Source organism: Ursus americanus, chromosome 9, assembly GCF_024610735.1.
Source record: "Ursus americanus isolate L20-20 chromosome 9, mUrsAme1.1.p, whole genome shotgun sequence".
In the NCBI taxonomy this organism is placed as follows: domain Eukaryota; kingdom Metazoa; phylum Chordata; class Mammalia; order Carnivora; family Ursidae; genus Ursus; species Ursus americanus.
In genome coordinates this window covers 43,241,586-43,259,051 of record NC_142135.1, presented here as the reverse complement: position 1 = coordinate 43,259,051, position 17,466 = coordinate 43,241,586, and the positions used below count along the sequence as shown (strand labels likewise).

The window sequence follows — 17,466 nt, the reverse complement described above, 5'->3', positions numbered from 1 at the left end:
ACCCCTATGCCAGAAAATACCAAAAAATGGAAAGACAGGCTGTGTTCATGAATCATAAGACTCAATATTGTTAAGATGTTAATTCTTCTCAAATCAATCTTTAGACTCAATCAAAATTCCAGTAGACTTTTTTGTAGAAATTGACAAGCTCATTTAAAACTTACATGGAAATGCAAAAGACCTAGAGAGCTGAGACAATTTGAAAAAGACTAAAGTTAGTGAACTTTCACTATCGTATATCAAGACTTATCATAAAGCTACAGCAGTCTGTAAAATGTGATGTTGACAAAAAGATGGACACATAGGAGACCTATGTAGTGTGGTGAATATAGTTAACAATATTGTATTGCATAACTGAAAGCTGCTAAGAAAATAAATCTTAAATGTTCTTGCCATAACAACAACAAATGATAATTGTGAAATGAAGAGTATTTTAATGAAATTCGTTGTGGTAAACATTTTGCAACATACAAATGTATCAAATCATCACATTGTACCTCTTAAACGTAGTTACATGTCAATTATATCTCAAAGTTGGGGGAAAAGACATAAATCAGTAAAGCATAATAGAGTTTAGAAGTAAACTCACGGGGGGGAAAGATGGTGGAGGAGTAGGGGACCCTATTTCAACCGGTTCCCTGAATCGAGGTAGTTATCCCTGGATATCTACCACACCAACCTGAACACCCACGAAATCAGCCTGAGATGTAAGAAGATATGTCTGAATCTCTACAAATGAACATCTCCACTGCTGGGTCTCGAGGTATGAAGTGGGGAGCCTAGAGTCTGCACGCAGATATTGGAAGATAAATGGAAGGGGGAGGGAGCCGCCGTTCTCGTGCACCGGGAAGGCAGAAGCCTCCCGGACTGGGGAGTGGGCACACTAGCAGACCGGTAGCAGCAGCAGGGAAACCAGACTGAAACTGGGAGCTTGGGAGCATGCCTGCGAACTGGGGGCAGCTGGCAGTTTTAGAAGCACAAAGGGTAGAGACGTGCTGGTCCTGGGAGTGAGGGCTGGGAGGGTGGCTGTGGGGCGCACAAACCAGGACACTGTGGGTTTTTAGCAGCACCAACAGAAACGGAGTTAGAGTGGCTAGGAGAGCTCAGCAAAGAGCAGATTGCGATCTCTCTGTTCTAAGACAGAGGTTTGGGTAGGGTCAGTGCTACTCGGACTCTCAGAAGAGACACAGAAAGCGGCCAGGGAAAGCCACCAGAGAACAAAAGCCAGGAACACCCGGTTCTCACTGTGCCCATCCCCCCCCACAGGGGGCAGGGCAACCCTGTGCGTGGCAGGCCCCTCCCCCAGAAGGCAGGCTGAAAGAACAAGAAGCCCACATCCCTAAGGTCCCTATAAAACAGGTGCATCTTGCTCGAGTCCTGGTCGATAATTTAGACTCTGTATATCCCTGCAACCACACCTCATCAGAATGAAAAGGAGGAGGAACCCCCAACAAAGGAAAGAAACAGAGACTGTGGCTTCTGCCACAGAACTAATGGATATGGATATAACCAAGTTGTCAGAAATGGATTTCAGAGTAACAATTATCAAGATGATGTACAGGCTTGAGAAAAATATTAACAAAAATACAGAATCTCTAAGGGCTGAAATGAGAATGAATCTGGCAGAAATTAAGAATTCTATGAATCAAATACAGTCTAAACTGGATGCTCTGACTGCCAGGGTAAATGAGGCAGAAGAACGAATTAGTGAGCTAGAAGATGAGATGATAGAAAAGAAGGAAGAGAGGTAACATGGGGGAAAAAACCTCCATTTTCATGAAAAAAAGCTACAGGAGATTACTGACTCAATGAAACATTCCAATGTCAGAATTATTGGGATCTCCAAGGGAGTGGAGAGAGAGGTCTAGAAGAGATATTTGAACAAATTGTAGCTGAGAACTTCCCTAATCTGGTGAAGGAAACAAGCATTAGTGTCCAAGAGGCAGAGAGGACCCCTCCCAGGATCAATGAGAACAGACCAACACCACGACATATAACAGTACAATTTGCAAATCTTAGATCCAAGGATAAAATCTTGAAAGCGCCAGGGAGAAGAGAATCCTCACCTACAGAGGGAGGAACATCAGAATAACGTCAGACCTGTCCACAGAGACCTGGCAAGCCAGAAAGGGCTGGCAAGACATATTCAGAGCACTAAGTGAGAAGAACATGCAGCCAAGGATACTATATCCAGCAAGGCTGTCATTCGGAATGGATGGAGAGACAAGGAGCTTCCAAGACGGGCAGAAACTGAAAGAATATGTGACCACCAAGCCAGCCCTACAAGAAATGTTAAGGGGGGGTCTATAAAAGTAGAAAGACCCCAAGAGTGATACAGAACAGAAATTTACAGAGATAATCTATAGAAACAAGGACTTCACGGGCAACAGGATGACACTGAAATCATCTCTCTCAATAATCACTCTCAATATGAATGGCTAAATGCTCCCATAAAACAACACAGGGTTGCAGACTGGATAAAAAGACATGACCATCTATATGTTGTCTACAAGAGACTCACTTTGAACCTAAAGATACATCCAGACTAAAAGTGAAGGGATGGAGAACCATTTTTCATGTCAACAGACCTCAAAAGAAAGCTGGGGTAGCAATTCTCATATCAGACAAATTAGATTTTAAGCTAAAGACTGTAGTTAGAGATACAGAAGGACACTATATTATTCTTAAAGGGTGTATCCAACAAGAGGATCTAACAATTATAAATATCTATGCCCCCAACAGGGGAGCAGCCAACTACATAAGCCAACTGTTAACCAGAATAAAGAGACATATAGATAATAACACGTTAATAGTAGGGGACCTCAACACTCTGCTCTCAGCAATAGGCAGATCATCTAAGCAGAAAATCAACAAAGAAACAAGAGCTTTGAATGACACACTGGACCAGATGGGCCTCATAGATATATACAGAACACTCCACTCTAAAACAACAGAATACTCATTTTTTTCAAACGCACACGGAACTTTCTCCCGAATAGACCATATATGGGGTCACAAAACAGGTCTCAACTGATACCAAAAGACTGAGATAATTCCCTGTATATTCTCAGACCACAGTGCTCTGAAACTGGACCTCAATCACAAGAAAAAATTTGAAAGAAACTCAAACACTTGGAAACTAAGGACCATCCTGCTTAAGAATGTTTGGGTAAACCAGGAAATTAAAAAAGAACTTAACCAATTTATGAAAACCAATGAGAACAAAAACACATCGGTTCAAAACCTATGGGATGCTGCAAAGGCTGTCCTAAGGGGGAAATACATAGCCATCCAAGCCTCACTCAAAAGAATAGAAAAATCTAAAATGCAGTCCTTATACTCAAACCTTAAACAGCTGGAGATGGAACAAAAGAACAGGCCTAACCCATGCACAGAAAGACAACTGATTAAGATTAGAGCAAAGATCAATGAATTAGAAACCAGAAATACAGTAGAGCAGATCAACAAAACTAGAAGCTGGTTCTTTGGAAGAATTAATAAGATCGATAAGCCACTGGCCAGACTTATTCAAAAAATTAGAGAAAAGACTCAAATTAATAACACTATGAATGAAAGGGGAGAGATTAATGACTAACACCAAGGAAATAGAAACAATCATTAGAAATTATCAACAACTATATGCCAATAAATTAAGCAACCTGGAAGAAATGGATGCCTTCCTGGAAACCTATAAGCTACGAAGACTGAAACAGGAAGAAACTGATAACCTAAATAGACCGATTATCAGTGAAGAGATTGAAGCAGTGATCAAAAACCTCCCAAAAAACAAGAGTCTAGGGCCTGATGGATTCCCTGGGGAATTCTACCAAACATTCAAAGAAAAAATAATACCTATTCTCCTGAAGCTGTTTCAAAAAACAGAAACAGAAGGAAAACTACCAAACTCATTCCATGAGGCCAGCATTGCCTTAATCCCAAAACCAGACAAGGACCCCACCAAAAAGGAGAATTACAGACCGATATCCCTGATGAGTATGGATGCCAAAATTCTCAATAAGATCCTAGTTAATAGGATCCAACAGTACATTAAAAGGATTGTTCAACATAGTACTAGAAGTCCTAGCAACAGCAGTCAGACAACAAAAAAGAATAAAAGGTATTTGAATTGGCAAAGAAGAAGTCAAACTCTCTCTCTTTGCAGATGACATGATACTTTATATAGAAAACCCAAAAGATTCCACCCCCAAATTACTAGAACTCATACAACAATTCAGTAATGTGGCAGGATACAAAATCAATGCTCAGAAATCAGTTGCATTTCTATACACTAACAATGAGACTGAAGAAAGAGAAATTCGGGAATCGAATTCATTTACAAGAGCACCAAAAACCATAAGATATCTCAGAGTAAACTTAACCAGAGAGGTAAAGGATCTATACTGTAGAAACTACAGAACCCTGATGAAAGACACTGAAGAAGACACAAAAAGATGGAAAACATTCCATGCTCATGGATCGGAAGAATAAACGTAGTTAAAAGGTCTATGCTACCCAGAGCAATCTACACTTTCAATGCCATACCAATCAAAATACCAATGACATTTTTCAAAGTGCTGGAACAAATAATCCTAAAATTTGTGTGGAATCAGAAAAGACCCTGAATCGCCAAGGAAATGTTGAAAAAGAAAAACAAAGCTGGGGGTACCACGTTCCCGGATTTCAAGCTATACTACAAAGCTGTGATCACCAAGACAGCATGGTACTGGCACAAAAACAGACACACAGACCAATGGAACAGAATAGAGAACCCAGAAATGGACCCTCAACTCTATGGTCAACTAATCTTTAACAAAGCAGGAAATAACATCAAGTGGAAAAAAGACAATCTCTTCAATAAATGGTGCTGGGAAAATTGGACAGCTATATACAGAACAATGAAACTTGACCACTCTCTCACACCATACACAAAGATAAACCCCAAATGGATGAAAGACCTCGACGTGAGACAGGAATCCATCAAAATCATAGAGGAGAACATAGGCTGTAACCTCTTCGACATCAGCCACGGCAACTTCTTTTATGACACATCTCCAAAGGCAAGGGAAACAAAAGAAAAAATGAACTTTTGGGCTTCATCAAGATAAAAAGTTTCTGCACAGCAAAGGAAACAGTCATCAAAACAAAGAGGCAACTCACAGAATGGGAGAAGATATTTGCAAAAGAAACTACAGATAAAAGGCTGGTATCCAAGATCTATAAAGAACTTCTCAAACTCAATACCCGAGAAACAAATAATCAAATAAATAAATGGGCAGAAGATATGAACAGACATTTTCCAATGAAGACATACGAATGGCTAACAGACACATGGAAAAATGTTCAACATCATCAGCCATCAGGGAAATTCAAATCAAAACCACACTGAGATACCACCTTACACCAGTTAGAATGGCAAAAATTGACAAGGCAAGAAACAACAAATGTTGGAGAGGACATGGAGAAAGGGGAACCCTCTTAGACTGTTGGTGGGAATGCAAGTTGGTACAGCCACTTTGGAAAACAGTGTAGAGGTTCCTCAAAAATTTAAAAATAGAGATACCCTATAACCCAGCAATTGCACTACTGGGTATTTACCCCAAAGATACAGACGTAGTGAAAAGAAGGGCCATATGCACCCCAATGTTCATAGCAGCATTGTCCACAATAGCCAAACTGTGGAAGGAACCGAGATGCCCTTCAACAGACGAATGGATAAAGAAGATGTGGTCCATATGTACAGTGGAATATTACTCAGCCATCAGAAAGAATGATTACCCAACATTTGCAGCAACATGGATGGGACTGGAGGAGATTATGCTAAGTGAAGTCAGTCAAGCAGAGAAAGACAATTATCCTATGGTTTCACTCATTTATGGATCATAAGCTATAGCAGGGAGATCAGTAGGAGAAGGTAGGGAAGAATGAAGGGGGAGGTAAACAGAGGGGGATATGAAGCACAAGAGACTATGGACTTCATGAAACAAACTGAGGGTTTTAGAGGGGAGGGGTGGGGGGATGGGCTAGCCCAGTGAAGGGTATTAAGGAGGGCACATATTACGTGGAGCACTGGGTGTTATACACAAACAATGAATCATGGAACACTACATCAAGAACTAATGATGTACTGTATGGTGACTACATATCATAGTAAAAAAAAAAAAAAAGAAAGAAACAGCATGCGTTGTGATGTGCACTGGGTGTTATACGTAATTAATGAATCATTGAACACTACATCAAAAACTAATGATGTACTATACAGTGGCTAACTGAACGTAATAAAAAAAATAAATAAACTCACACATGTATACTGATTTTCAATACTCTCACAAACAACCCAAACAACACAAAATCAAACAACCCAAATGAGGCAAACCACCCAAATATCAAAAATGTGCAAAATATTTGAACAGATACTTCAAAAAAACGAAAAAAAGAAAAATACAAATGGAATGTAAGCTGATGATAAGATGCTCAATCTCATTAATCATTAAGAAAATGCAAATTTAAAACACGGGTAGATACTAACACTCACATAATAAATGACTAAAAATGGTAGGCTATGAAGCAACTGGAACTGGCACATGCTACAGGTGGGAACATAAGATGGCACAACCACTTTGAAAAACATTTTGGCAGTTTCTTATAAGCTAAACAAACTCATAAAACCCATCAATTCCATTTCTATGTATTGGGTGTATGTCCACACACAAACCTGAACACAATCATCCAGAGCAGCATTATTCATAATATCCAAAAACTAGATACAATTCAATGTCCATCAAGTGCTGAATAAACAAATTGTCCTATATTCATAGAGCAGAATGCTATTTCACATTAAAAAGAAACCAACTATTAGTATATACAATAACATGAAAGAATCTCAAAAATATTATGCTCAGCAAAAAAAATCTAACACCAAAGGATATATATGCATGATTTCATTTACATGACATTCTAGAGTAGTCAAAACTAATTTACAGTTGAAGAAAACAGATCGGTGGATGCCTGCAGCAAGAGGGAGCATTAGGGGTTAGTGGAAGCATGGATGATGAATGACTGCAAAGGGACATAAGGGCACTTTGAGGGAAGATAAAAATGTTCTATATCTTCATTGTGAGGCTGGTTACATAGGGTATGTATTTGTCAAAACATGAACAAGTGGGTTTGTTTCACTGTAAATTATACCTTAATAAAGTTGGCTTAAAAAATACATGGTTAGTAAAAAGTATCCAGCATATATGTGGCACCTCCGACATAGGTTCTGGTAGCTTTTGCATTATAACTGAAGCAGCAGACAAAATTTTCAGCGTACGAGTAAATTTCATTATATGATTTGGTTTTCCTCTATAAAATCTATAATGTTAATATACTCCTTTTTTGGGGCGCCTGGGTGGCACAGCAGTTAAGTGTCTGCCTTCGGCTCAGGGCGTGATCCCGGCGTTCTGGGATCGAGCCCCACATCAGGCTCCTCCGCTATGAGCCTGCTTCTTCCTCTCCCACTCCCCCTGCTTGTGTTCCCTCTCTCGCTGGCTGTCTCTATCTCTGTCAAATAAATAAATAAAATCTTTAAAAAAAAAAAAAAAAATATATATATATATACTCCTTTTTTACACATAAAATTTTTTGAAGAACGTGAGTGGTTCCAAAGAAAGTTATAAACATTATTATTGTATTAAGGGGGCATGTTAGCTGATAGAATAAAACAAAACATTACAATGACTTATAAAAAATTAATATAAAGCTAAAGTAATTAAGATATCATGGTACTGACACAGAGACATGCAATTAGATCAATGGAACAGAATAAAGAGCCCAGAAAAAGACCCTATGTATATGAAAACATTATATAATAAATATGTTATAAATCTTTATGGAAATAATAGATTATTCACGAATTATACTTGAGACTTGGTCATCTACATGAAAAAAATTAGATTTCTATCTTATATCATACAAAAAATCAATGTCAGGTAGACTATACCTGAACACGTATGTAGGAAAATATCTTTTCCAATGTTAGCAATGGGAAGACTTCACAATGACACAAAAAGTGAAATCGTAAAGAAAAACAATGATAATATGACTACATTAAGATTTAAAACTTCTGAACAAAAACACCACAAAAAAGAAATAATTCTCTCATAGACCATATTCCCAGGAAAGAACATATTTGCTCTGCATACAAGAAAAATTAAAATCCAAAATATAGTTTAAAGGCATATAAACCAAAAAGAAAGACAACCCAAGAAAAATGGGCAAATGATATGAATTGGCAATTCAGAAAAAGAGAAAATCCAAATGGCCAATTAAAATGTGAAAAGATACCCCACTTCACAAGTAATAGAAAATTAAAAAATAAAACCAATAAAAAGATATGATTTCTCAGGGGTAACTGGGTGGCTCAGTCAGTTAAGTGTTTGCCTTTGGCTCAGGTCATGATCTCAGGGCCCTGGGATAGAGCCCCATGTGGCGCTATCTGCTGCTCAGTGGGGAGACTGCTTCTCCCTCTGCCCCTCCCCCCACTCATGTGCACGAGCGAGCGCGCGCTCTCTCAAATAAATAAAAATCTCTTAAAAAAAGATATAAGTTCTTAAACAAGACAAAATGTTGAAGTCTGACAATAACAAGACAAGGATATAGAAAAATCAGACCTCTCCTGCATTGCTCATACAAATCACTTTGGAGAGTAATTTAGCAGTAAATAATAACATTGAAGATAAGATTACCTGTTAACACAGTACTTCTAGTTCAGTTTTATAAGAAGAAGACCTCTCAAACATGTATAAAATATAACATATGGATGGATGTTCATTGCGGCATTTATTATAAAATAGAAACAAGTGCCAAGCCCACCAACAGAAAATGGAACAAAAAATATGGTATATTATTATATAGAGATTTTTTTGTATCAGCATATATGGAACAGTTTCATTCATTTTAAAAGTTGCCTAACATTTTATTTATTATGAATATACTTATGCTTGTGCATGCATAATCTATTTCTGGAAGTATCTAGGTGAGAAACTGGTACAATGGTTAGTTCTGATCAGAGGAAGTTGGTGACTAGGGGATAGACACTGCAGGGAAATTTTTCACTAAATGTCATTTTATATATTTTCAATTTTAAATTTTGATTATTTTACTTAGTCAAAAACTAATATTAGAAATTTTAAAATATAAACCTAAATGCAGAAAGAATGGCAAAAACACATGTGGATATAACACTATTTATATAAAATTATAAAACAGTTAAAACAATTATATTTGTTATAGCAAAAGCACTAATACATTCCTGGAAACAATTACAAATTGAGAATAATTAAGAGGGTAAGGAGGAGGGTGAGAAGAAAATGGGATGGTGGAGGGGCACGGTCCACAGGCACAGCCAGGAAAACTGTTGCATGTATGGAGCAAGCACTTACTACATGCCAGAGACAGTGCTAAGACTTTGGGAGCATTAGCTCACTGCTGCCTCCTCCTCACACTTAACTGTGAGAAAGACCGCTCTTAGCCCCATTTTCAGGTGAGGAAATTGAGGCTCTGAGAAGTTAAAGAAATCACTCATGTAAGGTCACAGGGCAGGGAAGTGGCAGGGCTAGGGCTCAAGCTCATCTTCCTGTCAGAACCTTGGCATGTGGCTATGTGCCCCTCTGGCCAGCCACCCCTTCTCTGGGCCCATTTCTGGGACAAGCCTTATGCACACATTTAATGTAACACTTGGGGATGGCAGGAAATAGGATTCCATTGCACAACGAACATTATTCTCATATACCTGCACAGGGGGTGAGAAGAGGAGGGTAAGAAGAAAATAGGTTAGTGGAGGGATAAATACGGGTTTTGAAATATATGTTAGGTTTCTTCTTTAACATTTTTAGGGGGGGAGGAGCAGAGGGAAAGGAAGAGAGAGAATCTTATCTACAACCCTGAGATCATGACCTGAGCCGAAATCAAGGGTTGGATGCTTAATCAACTGAGCCACCCAGGTGTCCCTCTTTAACGTTTTCTAAAACAAATATAGCAAAATGTTTAGATTTAAAAATGCTGGGCAACAGGTATAATTTCCTTCAATACATTCTTGAAATATAACTTTTTTAAAAGTATATAAAGTACCTAGCCCAGTACCTAGCACAGCACCAACTAACAAATGTTACTTTCTAATCTGCAATGCTTCATTTTATTATAATTTCTAGGACTTACTCTGCTAACTCCACTTTGCAAGCACTGAGTGTTGCATGAATATTCATTTTGAAAGTTGAAAGGGAATACTGCTCCTGTTAGAAGGGAAAAAAAGAAAACTACATTAAATACCCATTACTTCGATAAATGATATACAACCACCCAAAAACCTTAAGTATCCAGGATATTCTAGGTACTGTTTTCAACGGTTTTCTGATAACTCATTTACTTAACAAATATTTATTAAACACTATGAAATGTCAGTCACTGTGTGTCAGCCACTGTGAAAAGAGTTCAGAAATAAGAGAGTTCATGGTCTATTTTAAAAGACAAGCTCATAAACAATTACTATAATAAAAACAAATAAGTTATATGAGGGGTACAGAGAAGATACTAGGGGAGAGCAGAGTGGGCTTTGTGATATAGAGGAAAGCTTCACAAAAGGAAATAATTCTGGGGTCTGGGTGGCTCAGATGGTTCAGTGTCCAACTCTTGGTTTTGGCTCAGGTCACGATCTCATGGGTCGTGAGATCGAGTCCTGCATTGGGCTCCAAGATCAGTGCAGAGTCTACTTGAGAGTCTCTCCTTCTGCCCCTCCCCCAGCTCAAGCCCAGCCCAAGCTTGGTCTTTCTCTAACTCTCTCTCTAAAATAAATAAATAAATCTCCAAAAAAAAATAAATAAATAATTCTATTTGGGTCTTGAAGAAAAGCAGAATTCTCTGGGGATGTGAGCTAGCCAGGGAGTACGGAAGTATATTGAAAAAGGCCAAAATTTATTTCTGATTTACTAAGCTTTTCTACCTAATAAAACTACTCCTCTCTGGATCTTAAGAGGATACAATTAAATGAGAGACGGGCCCACTACCTTTAACCCCTATAACAGACTTTGAAGGAAAGGATCAAGAGAAACCAAATCTGTACAGATAAAAGAGTGAGGGGTGCTGTAAAAAGGCTGGTCACAGAAAGGAGCTGCTGCTAATGGCTTTGTACCCTTCCCTTTCAGAGAAAATCTGAGACCTGACCCACACCTACTGCTTCTTCAGCACACCAGAAGGGGATGGCATCAACACTGCTAAAGCTATGGTCCAGAATATCCCTAATTTCATTTGTCTGTCCTAAGTCATGGCCATCTTCAGAGGAAACACGACCAAAGTAGAGACAATCTTCCTTGTAAGAACCAAGGATGGGAGAACAAATAGAAGACTGAGGAACTGGTGCCATTTCTATCTTTTCTGCTTCATCTTTGCACCCAATAAAAGAGCTATTTTTTTCCTTGTTCTAAGCAGTCAGTTATTCAGTTGAACACATAGACTAAAGAGTATTTTAATAGGATGGTGACATATGTTTATATATTAATATTTAGGAGATATATATATATATATATATATATATACACACACCTAAGTTAAAATACAGAAGCCATTCTGGCAACAAAGAAAAAAATAAAAGGTTAATAATCCAATTAAGGAAAAAGTATTCCAAAAATCTGTCCAAAATAATAGTTTTACAGGCAAAAGAAAAATCTTTAATTTTAGAACGTTTGTTTAGATTTCCTGAAAAATGAGACTATATGTCCTAGCATAGCCCTAATCTATAACTGTTGTTTTGTTTGTATTCATTCACTTATTCATTCATTTATATGCTGTTAGGAATTTTTTTTAAAAGCTAATTCTCTCTCCAGTGTGATTGCTCTGCAGTGATCATAATCACAGGGCCCAATGTGTATTGAGAGTATCATTCTAAGCAGAAGCCGGTTAACCATGAAAATGAGACAAGAAAAAAATACACAAAGTTGTTCTCAGGCAAGAACTATTCTTCCTACCTTTGTTAGTCTGGTAGATTATGGACTCATAGTCTATTAAGAGTCTTTTTCTTCGGTTTTTAAATTCTTCAAACAAACAAGATCATTAGTTTTCATTATTCCTTACCCACCATAAACAATTATTTCATGTATTATTTAGCCTTTCAAATATTACTTAGCCATTAAACAATTAATATTTAAGGATATGTACCCTAGATTACTCACCAGGGGGAGAAGTCAGATGACGAACAGGTCTTGCTGGTTGAAGCGGTTTACCAATCAATTTTTTGGTTTCCATTATCATAAAGACCTTGAGGTTCCATACTTTAGGAAGGAAAAATGTATCTTATCTTTTCAACAAGATAATCAAGATGCTTTTATATACATACACATACACAACATTTATTTGAAGATAATCTATTTTATAAGTTAAGGTGGAAACCTTAGCCCCCTTTATACCATCTGTCACAATGGAACATTCCCTCTTTTGAAATATTTTCCTCCATAACTTCCCTGACTTTTCTTTTGGTTTGTTTCCTATTTCTTTGACTACCTCTTCTAACTTCCTTGACTTATTCCTCTTCTTTTCTCCAATTAAATTGAGGAATTCTTCCAAATTTGGCTTTGATCCTTTTCCCTGACCTCAACTATTCTGATGATTTCAGCTACCTATCTACATGATAAATATACTCTAATTTATACATTTAGCATCTACCTCTCTTTTAATTTCCAATTCTATTTTTTAGGATACTTCCATTTACATCTTATCACACACACCTCAAATTCAAGATATCCAAAATCAAATTCATTACTTTGACTCCAAAGATGTTCCTCTTTCAGTATTCCTTAGTTTTCAACTCCCTCAGACCACCTTTGGTTAAATAAGATCTAAATACGAGCCTCCATACCATAATTAGTCTCTAATTCCTGTCTATTCTACTTCCAAAATATTTCCCAAATCTATTTTCTTCCTACCCACCACTACTCTTTTAGTTCCATAGTAGCTCTGAATTCATCTCCCTGATCACTCAGTCTGATTTAAATACTCTCTCCTCTCCGTATGTTCATGGGACATAGTGAATATGCCTACATCGTGGCATTAGAGGCCACTGTACTATACTATAATGACTGATTTGTCTTTTATACTTACAAAAGTGAGGAGCAGATTCTTTAAGTGAGAAACAATATTTTCATTCACCCTCTTTCCCTGGCAACTAACACAGCACCTGGACTGGATCCAAAGTAGGTGTAACACAAGCATTTGCTGAACAAATGGGTGAATATAACCTCTTTCACACTATGATCCCTTTACACACACACCTGCTTTAAAAACTTCAGTTCCTTATCACGTCCTGGATTATTCATAATAGAAACAGGAGCCAACATCCAGGTGTCATGCAGAGTAAACCATGTACCTAAGTTACATTATTTAAGATTCAGAACTCTATCAATTAGTTATAATTAAGAGTTAGAGTTCAGGTCTTAGGTTGGTCTACATGGGTTCATATTATGGCTCCAGCACCTAGTTATATAACTATGGAAAACAACAGCCTCTATCTCCTAGGTTTGATGTAAAGACTAAATAAGATATATGTAGAAAGCATTAGCACAATGCCTGGTACATATTAAGAGCTTAATAAATGTTAGTTTTATTATTTTTTATAATCCTAATTTTACAGATAAGGCTTGGAGAAATTAGGTAACTTGCCCAAGGTACTGAATCAAGGAAGTGAAGGGAGGCCCATGTCCATGCTTCTGGCCAGCAAGAATCAAGAATCTTGCCCAACCTTTTTCCACCCCACACCCGGGCAGAACTGAACAGGTTTTGGTTAAGTACCCTTATGTGCTCACAAAACACCCCTGTGTCTATCCTCTTCCAATGTGGTTCTTACTGCAGTAGTTGCAATTACCTATCATCTGACCATTAAATTACAGTTCTCTCACACAGGTATGTCTCCAGTGTCTAGCACAGTGCTTAGAATACTGTGGGTATTTAATAGATTGTCGAATTCATAAATGTTATTTTGTTTCACCATATATTTATACATTCTGGAGTTCCTTCACTCTCCCTGCTGCTCTTCTCCCAAAATGCTATTCCTCTTTCAAGAACAAGGTCAAGTTCCTGTTACTTCTTTGGAAAAAATATCCTCATGTCTCAACAGTAATGGAAAATAAAGTAGTTCACCTGAAGCTTTTAGTTGCTAACAGATAATTAATAGTAAAATAATAATAACAATAATAATTTATCTTTTTATCTTTCTTCTTCCGCTAGCCCCTACTGTATTTTATTTATTAATTATTCTAAGATGTATCACAATAAATCTGTTATATGCCTGTTTGATTAGACTGAGTTGAAGCTAAAAAAACTAGATCTTGTTTATCTTTGTGTCCTAGTACCTGCAACATAATTAGTTTTACTAAACAAATCTATAAATTTAAATACCTCCTAAATACGCCTAAAACCTCCTAGGACACAACTTTCCAAATTATGATGCTTATTAAGACAAAGCCTAAAGTAAAATTCCATCTGACTTTGTATCTGCTCATCCAGAAGCAATTGTTACCATATGATTTTAAGCAGATCACTACCCTAAATGACTGTTTCCCTAAGAATAGAGTTAATAACTCCCTTTTAGCTCCAAAGATGTGTTTTCATCTATTTAAAAAATGCCTCTGGACATAATTCAAACGTTAAAAATCATAAATTTATAAACAACCTCTTAAAGTTAGCACTGATAACTAAGCACAAAAATAGTTACTTTTTCCTAAAGTTTGGAGATAAGCCAGCCAGTATTCCAAATTAATACCTACTGAGCTTTTGTAATGTGTCTCTTAACTGGTATTTCAACATGGCTATTCACAACCTTCTAAACAAAACTAATACTGTCTGTACTTGTTGGCAATACAACTTTGATATAATAGGAAACAAAAAAGGTATAAGCATATGTAGCAAAAAAAAAATACTTCAGACAAATATTGAATATTTTCTATGTGGAAGGAAAATTCTTAAGTAAGGGCCAAAAAGCAATCTAATATTGTGTTATTTAATGTTTATCCTAGACATTATAATTAGAACCCTAATACTAGTACGTAGTAACTTTCCATCCTGTTTCCCTTATGAAACTAATGAATCAGAATACAATAGAGTACTTTGGCACACACTTTCTTGTTTTTCATTGCTCAGCTGAAATTGAGTTGATAGGTTGTAAAGTCCTTTCCAGTTGCTGAGCAATGCAAATCCACAGTATTCAAACTAGGGATTTTCAAGAGTTGGGGAGTTACAGAACTATTATATGGTTTTGCAATACAAGTACATAAACAAAAAATAAAAGATCTTTTAGTATCACCCACCCTTTCAATTTTTACTAGGAAAACTAAGCAAGGGCTCCAGAGATATAAATTCACATCAGTTAAGGAAATGAGAAAGGATAATGCCATATTTAATATTTTTTTAAGTAAACTATGCCTGCCATAGAGACACTGATACTAAAAGCAAGTATTTACATTAAGTAATTACCACTGTGAAACTGATTCACAGGATCATAATCTATGACAGAAAGGACTCCATAAACCAAAGCCCAATTCTCAGTTTAGGTTAAAAATAATAAAGACTTAACTGAACTACAAAATCATTATCTAAAATAACTTTAATCTTAAACTCTAATACCTGCCTTACCCACCCAATGTAGAGCTCCAAAAGTTTCCTTTGAAACTACTAGTACTACCTACGGTAGGCATTTATGCTATCAACCGTTACAAAGGACAACACTTGCAAAAGAAAAAGAATCCTACTTACAACAATGGAGAACAAGTAGTGGGCCAATCATGGAGCTGTCTTTTAAACTGTGAATATACAGCCTTGTAGTATAAATATTTTTTAAAGAACATTTTGATCCAATGTCTCAAAATTTTCATTCTATTAATACATGCTGAGAAACAGCTACTGAATAAAGTGGTTTTTTTTCCAAGTTTACACATATTTAACAAATCATCCTAAAAGGCCAACTGCTATGAATAGAATATTGGTCCGCATGTCAGGAAGCTTTAGTTGCTATTCTACATCTAGCAATACTTAACTATATCTCAGGTTCCTTTTCTGTTTAAAAAAAAAATCAAACTAAATATGAATCCTAAGGACCAACCAATTCTGAAATTACAAATTAACCTAGAATTTTCTAAAATACAGTACAATGGGATAATAAGCCCAGATACTGACCAATTGGGACATACTACGCAACATATAGTATTCTTTTTTAATTCTCTCCATTTTTTGAGGTCCTATTACATGCTAAATTCACTTAATTTTGAGCCATACATTAACTGTTGTAGAAAATCATTATTAGTAACCTTATAGATGTGAAACCTAATACTCAGAAAAACGAGAGAGATTCTCAAGTTCACATAGTATATATTTGGTAAAAATGAGGATTTTAACTATAAAGTTCATGCCCTTGTCTCTAAACTTGCATGTTTGGTAAGTACAAGAAAGACATTTGACTCTCTAGTATTCCATGTGGACATTGCTTATTGGATATTTTTAATGAATTATGAGAAGGGACATTATATATAAAGACTTGCTGAATACATTAGTATGTACTAATAATTTCCATTTCCTCAATTTATCATTTTTCTTATAATACTAAATAAATTATTAGATTACTATGCTTTCCTCATTCTGGAGACATGGTACAGTGCCTTATTTATCATGGGTCAAAACACAGGAAACATACATACCATGCACTGTATTTAGAAGCCAGATACAATACTTAAAATCTCCAACTTAAATTCTACATTTCTTTAGAAAGTGCTGATGGTTTTGCTGCAATTAAGAAATAAGATCAGAGGCACCTGGGTGCTCAGTCGGTTAAGCGTCTGACTCTTGGTTTTGGCTCAGGTCAGGATCTCAGGGTCCTGGTATCAGCCCTGCGTCAGCGAAGAGTCTGCTAGAGATTCTCTCTTCCTAGCTCCCTGCCCCCTCCCAGGCATGAGCATGCGCGCTCTCTCTCTCTCTATCAATGTTTAAAAAAAGATCATATAGGGGTCCCTGGGTGGCTCAGTCGTTAAGCGTCTGCCTTAGGCTCAGGGTGTGATCCCAGAGTCCTGGAACCGAGCCCCACATCAGGCTCTTCCGCTGGGAGCCTGCTTCTTCCTCTCCCACCCCCCTGCTTGTGTTCCCTCTCTCGCTGGCTGTCTCTCTCTCTCTCTCTCTCTCTGTGTCAAATAAATAAATAAATAAATCTTTTAAAAAAATCATATAGATGAATGGATATATACACACATATCTATAGATGTATATATGCACATATATCTCTATATATACACACATATAGGTACATTGGAATATTAAGCCATAAAAAAGAATGAAATCCTGCCACTTGCAACAATATGGATGGATCTAGAGTATAATGCTAAGCGAAATAAGCCAGTCAGAGAAAGACAAATTTCACTCCCGTGTGGAACTTGAGAAACAAAGGAACAAAGGGAAGGG

The 17,466-nt window shown here is 37.0% G+C and overlaps 1 protein-coding gene across 1 annotated transcript in view; it reads right to left on the bottom strand.

Annotated features, from left to right (window-relative positions):
* C9H8orf88 (chromosome 9 C8orf88 homolog) overlaps positions 1-17,466 on the bottom strand; it is a 45,557-nt gene that overhangs the window by 26,550 nt on the left and 1,541 nt on the right. Inside the window, exons 2-3 of the mRNA XM_045805996.2 lie at positions 12,204-12,302; positions 10,198-10,271 (exon numbers count right to left, since the gene is read on the bottom strand). Coding sequence (XP_045661952.2) covers positions 10,198-10,271; positions 12,204-12,282 — 153 coding nt within the window. The 5' untranslated portion in view covers positions 12,283-12,302. The remainder of the gene's footprint in view (positions 1-10,197; positions 10,272-12,203; positions 12,303-17,466) is intronic.